This window comes from Rhincodon typus, chromosome 7 (assembly GCF_021869965.1).
Source record: "Rhincodon typus isolate 14 chromosome 7, sRhiTyp1.1, whole genome shotgun sequence".
Taxonomy (NCBI): domain Eukaryota; kingdom Metazoa; phylum Chordata; class Chondrichthyes; order Orectolobiformes; family Rhincodontidae; genus Rhincodon; species Rhincodon typus.
In genome coordinates this window covers 14452872-14460028 of record NC_063338.1, presented here as the reverse complement: position 1 = coordinate 14460028, position 7157 = coordinate 14452872, and the positions used below count along the sequence as shown (strand labels likewise).

The 7157-nt window shown below is 41.4% G+C and overlaps 1 protein-coding gene across 4 annotated transcripts in view; it reads left to right on the top strand.

Moving 5' to 3' along the window:
• Nucleotides 1–481: 481 nt before the first annotated feature.
• fastkd2 (FAST kinase domains 2) overlaps nt 482–7157 on the top strand; it is a 31409-nt gene continuing 24733 nt past the window's right edge. The window contains exons 1-3 of one of the 4 annotated variants that reach the window (XM_020509985.2): nt 482–596; nt 1619–2413; nt 6209–6312. In XM_020509985.2, coding sequence (XP_020365574.1) covers nt 1679–2413; nt 6209–6312 — 839 coding nt within the window. In that variant the 5' untranslated portion in view covers nt 482–596; nt 1619–1678. Of the gene's footprint in view, nt 1237–1618; nt 2414–6208; nt 6313–7157 lie in introns of all 4 variants that reach the window. The other 3 variants (XM_048599318.1, XM_048599320.1, XM_048599319.1) reach the window with 3 other exon arrangements.

Below are 7157 nucleotides of genomic sequence, written 5' to 3'. Positions count from 1 at the left end.
GGACTATACCCTGGTGTCGTGTGACTTTTGACTTTCTACACCCCAGTCCAACATCGGCATCCCCACATTATTAGGCCATTCAGTTTACTAAGGATTTTGGAACAGAGCAGGTCATTCAGCCTCTCGGGCCTGTTAAAGACTGATCTCTGACTCTATTCCATTCACCCAACTTTGATCCATATCCTTCGACACTCATACGGAACAAAAATAGGTCAATCTCAGTTCCAAAAGCTGTAACTGCCCACGCGCCCGCAGCCTTGAGAAATGGTTACAGATTTTTGTTGCCCTTTGTGCAGGTTAATTATATATATTTTTTAAGAAGTCACGCCGGAAATGATCGCTCTTTAAGTTTTAAATTTTATTTTATTTTATGAGAAGTTAAACCGTAGAAGCTCCTCAACACCTGCGCTGAGAAAGGTGAGAAATTTTACACTGGCCCGGAAGTGCCATTCCGCGCACGCGCTGGTTGGTGCCGTGTCGACACATCCGCTAGTGACGCAACGTGAAACTGCTCTATCACTTTCATTGCGGCTGGAATCTCGCGATACTTCAGGATTTCCAAGATGGCTGCGCCCTGACAGTCGTTTCGTCGTGAGGTAAGGTGCGGAATGAGAGAAGATTAAACCCCTGGCCTTCTTCATCGAGTGACAGAAGAAATTGAAGGGAGGAGTGGAATGAGGTAGACACGGGGCAATGGAATCTTGACCTCTAAGCCGCTTCTTCAATGAATCGGTGATGAATTTCACTTTCATTCCCACCCCCACCTCCCCCCCCAACACCTTGGTATCGACCTTTCCTCCCATCTTCAGATATGTTGCCAGATTACATTTTCAGGAGCCCAGTGTTGATTGATAGGATACAGAAGTCCCTCTATCACCAACAACAGTGCGTGTTTCGACTTAGCATTAGAATCAATACAGTGTGGAAGTAGGCCATTCGGCCCATCGAGTCCACAGCGACCCTCCGAAAAGCCTCCCACCCAGACCCACACCCCCTACTCTATCCCTGTAACCGCCAATGGCCAATCCACCTAACCTGCACATCTTTGGACTGTGGGAGGAATCCGGAGCACCCGGCGGAAAACCCACGCAGACACAGGGGGAATGTGTCCGAGACTGGAATCGCTAACCACTGATCCACATCCTGGGGATCCCTATTAACCAGCCATGTGAATAAAGGGGCTACAGAGCGGGTCAAATGCTAGGAATTCTAAGTCCCCTGTCCACCATCTACAAGGTGAGGAGAGTGTAATAGATGCTTGATAGTCTGAAGGATCTGTTCCTGTGTGTTGTACTATTCTTTGTTCTTTGCCCTCCATTTGCCTGGATGGGTACAGCACTAACAATATTCAAGCTCAACACCATGTCAAATAAAGCAGCTCTCGAATTTAAAGTTTACTCCTGTACCAGCGCATAGTGGCAGCAGTGTGTGCAACCTTGAATCTTCATTAACAGAATCGCCCGAAGCTGAAAATGCCTGTATCCAGATCAGCAAGAACATGTAAATGACCTGTAAATGTTTAGAGCAGAACATTGGTATATTCTGTTTATACTGTTTTTCAATTTTCAAAATTGCTACAATTTTGGCTGTTTTAAAATATTTTTATTCTTGTTTGCAGCTTGTAATTTATAGAAAAAACAACTGCTGAGTTCAACCTTTGTGACTTTGCTTCCTTACCATGACTATCCACTCAGCTGGAAATCACCTTGTCAGGATCTTAAGACTGTGCAGCTTTTTCTCCCATAGATGTGTGTTAACTGGTGTTCGAAGCCATGCGACTTGCATCCAAACATACAGGTTTGCACCAGTGAGGAGACAGAATGGCTTTCTCTACTATCTAGGAAATTGTTTGGATTTAAAATCAAACCGATTCCATTCATCTGAAAAGACAGAATATCGAATTCCTACAGCAGTAATAGAAAGAGAGCCAGAGGATGGGAATATCTACAGCAGAGAGATTAGTGGCGTATCTGATCCTTCTGATGGTCACTTATCAAAAAGGACAATCATGCAAAATCTGGAGGCTCTTGAAGAGGAATTTGTTACTGAACAGAAAAGCCTGTCATCAGCTGAAAGGATAAAGCCTTTGGAAAAATTCTTTGACAGGCTTCAGATGTGCACCTCCCCCAGCGATGTGCTAGACCTATATAAAGAATCCACAGTGACCTGGAAGCAGGTCAGCAATTGCCTGATGACCATGTGGAAAACTACCAAAAAGATGTCAGAGGATCAAAAGCGATATGAGCGGAAGCTGATGTTTGAGCATCCTGTCTTTGAGAAGATCTGCCAGCAGACACTAAAGGGAGCTCAATTAATGAGTTGCAGTGACTTGTCATATAGTCTCTTCGCGTTGGTAAAGATTGGAGTGTCCCAGAATAGCCGGCTCGTTCATACCCTGCTGAGAGTGATCCAGGTAGATACAATTAATGCCTTGCAATGCGTTGCTGGTTAGAATTGGCATAGTAGCTTATTGAGAAACTCTCTTAGCATCCGTAATTTAGTTCTCTGGTTGACAAACTGAAGCATATAGCAAGCAGGATGGTCTCAAAAAGGCTGGTGACTGGCTGAAAAATAAAAGTGGTCCATGCCCCACGTTTGTGTGATCTTCCATCCTGTTACTGTAAACATGAGAGTTTTCCACTCAGTATGAACCCAAAACTCTTATTTAAATAAGACATTTTAAATTCTTGTATTACTTAAGTATTAATAGCAAATAGGGATTCATTCACAGTTCACATGCTCATCTATACCTTCATTACTTACAGACTCGACTATTTCCAATGTACTTCTAGCTGGTCTCTCATCCATTTGGGAATACTGTACAAGCTCCCTAACAAGCAGGTACAGTGTAAGACAGATTGTACAGAAAGCAATATGTAAAAAAATCACACAGTAACCACGGGTGACTTCCTATCTACATGGAAATAGGAATTTAGATCAGTGTGGATAGATTGGAAATGCATTCGTCGATTGTATTTCGGACAGTTTCTTACAGCAGTACTTTCTACAGCCAACCAGAGAACAGGCTATTCTGGATGATAATGGTAAAGGAGACTAAAAGTGACAGTCATAATCTGATCAAATTTCAAATCTCAGTTTGAAGGGGACCAATATGGGTGCAATTGTTTCAAATCTAAATAAAAATAATTATAAGAGTTTGAAGGCAGAGCTAGTTAAAGTGAGCTAAGAGGTTAGGTTAAAAGAAAGGACAGTAGAGATGCAGTGACTTTTGTGGAGATAATTAGTAACTCAGTAAAGATTTACTAAAGTGAAAGTGAATGATTCTTTGAGAAGGATGCATCATCTGTCTCTAAATAAATAAGAATAGTATCAAATAGAATGAAACATGGCACAAGTCTACAAAGAATAGTGGTAGTCAGATTCTAAGAAGCAGCAAAAAATTATAAAAGGAGTATGTGAGAAAGCTAGGAAGAAATAAAACCGCAGATAGTATTAGTTTCCATGTTTCAAAGTGGAAAAGAATAACTAAAGTTATCTTTGGTCCTCTAGAGAGAGAGTCTGAGGAATTGGTAATGAAAAAGGTGCAGGCATTGAACAGATATTTGTGTCTCTTCACTGCAGAAGGCAAAGAAAACTTTCAAATGATAATTGAAAATCAAGAGGTAATTGGGAGGAAGGAACTTAAAACAATAACCATCAATGAGATGAGATTTTTTTGAGCATATAGACCTCCCATTTCTGAAAACGGTGAAGGCTGGTTCATTGCATTTATTCAAGGTGGAGTTAGTTGGATGTTTGATCAACAAGGAATCGGAGGTTATCGAATTGGCAGACAGGAAAGTGGACCTGCGACTACAACTAGATGACCCTATTGAATGGTGGAGCTGGCTTGAGATGCTGAATCGGCTCCTCCTGCTGCTAGGCACTCTGTAAACTTCACCCAAATCTCTAACTATTAATTGGTGGCAGGTCTAGCTTCCTTATAATCCCTGCGTTCACTGACCTAAATTGGCTCTCATTTAAAGCAGCATTTTGATTGTAAAATAGTGATCTTTATTTTCAAATCTCATGTCCTCGCCTCACTCTATCTCTGTAATCTCTTCCAATCCCATGACCTTCCAAAATAACTGCACTCCCGTATTCTGTGCATTCCCAATCATCATTGCTGCAGCATGGGTAGCCATGCTTTCAATTGCCTGGGCCAAAGCTCTAGCGTTCCCGGTTCTATACCGCTCCAAACTGCTTTGTTAAAACCTACCTATTTGACCAATCTTTTGGTCATCTAACCCAATGACACCTTATGTGCTTCAGTATCCTACTTTGTTTTATTAATGACCCTGTGCAGCACCTTGGAGTGTTACATTATTTTAAAGTCATTATGCAAGTTTTTTGTTCTAATACCGACATTCTGTTGTGAGATTCCTACTTTGAAGCCCTTTGAGACCTGATTGCAAATGTTTAAAATGATAATGGCAATAAGGTAGACAGGGGAAACTATTTCCTTTGGAGGAACACAATCCAATCCTCAGGGGCGCTGTCTTAAAATTAGAGCCGAGGTCATTTTAAAGTCAAGATGGAAAGCATGTTATCCACATAAAGGCTAATGTAAATGTGGAATTCTTTCCCTCTAAAGAATCTGAACTAGTTCGATTTTTTTATTAGATTGGGACAAATGGATTTTACATGGAATGTGGGCTAGACTAGTATTTGTTGCCTATTCCTAATTTCCCTTGAGAAAGTGATGGTAAGTCAGCTTCTTGAACCACTACCACCTTTTGCAGGTGCTATCATGGTATTGATGGGAAGGGAGTTTTAGAATTTAGATCCAGTGATAATAAAGGAACAATAATATAGTTCCTAGTCAGGATAGTATGTAGCTTGGAAGGGAACATGTGAGGTGGTGATAGAGGGGAAGTTTCACCTGCTCCTGCTCTGCCACAGATTGCAATTATCCCGTTAAAGAAATGGACAGAAATCCTTTGAAGAAACTGTGTAGAATTTAATCAGTCACTTTTCCGATAAGGAAAGATATCTAACTCCCTGAACAGTCAGTTTTAAAATGTCTATGCCTACTGCTTCAGGTAGAAGCAACACTGGGCTGCTTTTTCTTCACATTTCAGGTGAACATTTATAGCTATTAATTTAGGGTTTGGGACGTTAGCTCAGAATGTAAAGGCAGCCGAATTATGTATAGAATATATACAGCATGTTCTGAGATCTATAGACCAGTTGAATTAACATTGTTAAAACAAAAGATAACAAAACCCTTATTAAAGAAGAAAATGGAGAATCACCTGGAAACCCAAACAATGAAAAGTGAGCACGGCTTGCAAAATGAAAAGGCTCATTTGATCAATCACATTGAATTCTTTGAAGAGTCAACAGAGAAGGTTAATGAGAATGCAGTTGATTCAACATATCTAGATTTTCAAAAGCCATCGATAAAACGTTATTCCTGATTTACAGCATCAGCAGTTCTTTCGGTTTTTATTTGATAAAGCATTATATAATGGACTGATTAATAAGATTAGTGTATGGGGTTTGGAGATACATTGCAGACTGGGCAGCTAACTGGTAGCAAGCAGAGATAAAATGTAGATGTTCAGAGTGGCTCAGGGGGAGCATTAGGTCCCATAAGGATGAGGACTGGAATCACTGTTGTTCACAACTTCAATTAATAATTTTCACTTTGGAATCAAAACACAATTTTTAAATTTCAAATAACATCAGAATAGTCAGGAGGCATTATGATAGTAGGATCGAGATGGTCAATACTGAGGAGGCCAGTTCTAACTTACAAGAAGTTAGGAACATAATTGGCATATAATCTGTAAATGATGGGCTCTTGTCGTGTAGTGGTGGTGTCCATATCTCCGGACAGGGAGGCCCAGGTTCAAGCCCCACCTGCTCCAGAGGTGTGTAATAACATCTCTGAACATTTTGATTAGAAAATATAATTGGCAAATTAAATTCAACATGTACTTGCATGCAGTATTGCACATTGGTAATAATAATGAGGAGATTAAACGTCACTTAGAAAATAAGAATCTAAATGGGTTCAAGGAACCAAGGGATCTGGGATTCCAAATAGACAAATAACTAGAATTAGTGACACAGGTCAATCGGGCCTGTGAGAAAGGAAACCAAGCACTGGGTTTTTATTTCTGGGGGCTAGAATTGAAAAACAGAGAAGTTTTGTTAACTTTGCATTTGCAGTAACCTGTCTGGTCTGTCTGTGGTCTTATAGGAGCGGCTGAATGAATTTGATGAGAGGGCTCTCTCAGTGCTGTCTAGTTGTGTGAAGAACATGGAAGACAACAAAAGTGTAAATGCATTGCGAGTAGGCCTGAGGTAAGGCAGTGGCACATGAATCTACTATCGCAACCTGTTCTGCACGAGTGCCCAATTCATGTTTTAGAAATGCTGCCTTAATTCTGTGGAACCTTTACACCACAGAAACAAGCCACTCAGCCCAACTCATCCAGATAAAGCACCCTGTCAGTAATTCTTTCTATTCCTTTCTCCCTCGTGTTTTTCTAACTTCTGCCTGAATGAATCGATGCTATTCACCTCGACAGCCCACTATGGTGGTGAGTTTCACATTCTCACATCTCCATCATGAAGGATTTATTCCCTGAATTCATAGAATCCCTACAGTGTGGAAACAGGGCATTCGACCCAACAACTTCACACCGACTCTGCAAGGAACATCTCACCCAGACTCGCCACCTTACGCTGTCCCTGTAGTCCTGCATTTCCCACGGCTAATCCACCTAATTTATACATCCCTGGACATTAGGGTTAATTTAACATGGCCATTCCACCGAACCTGCACATCTTTGGACTGTGGGAGGAAGCTGGAGCTCCCGACGGAAACCCACGCAGACGCGGGGAGAACATTCAAACTCCACAAAGACAGTCGCCCGGGGCTGGAATCGAACCCAGGTCCCTGATGCTGTGAGGCAGCAGTGCTAACCACTGAGCTACTGTGCCGCCCTGCGGAATTCTCTGTTCAATTTATTAGAGGCTCTTCTGTGATTATAGCCCATATTTTTGGACTCCTACACAAGTGATAATATCTTCTCTTCATCTACCTAAAGAAGTAACAAAGAGGATTGATGATGGTAGAGCGGTGGATGTGATGAATATGGACATCAGAAAGGCGTTCGACAAGGTTCTGCATGATAGACTGGTTA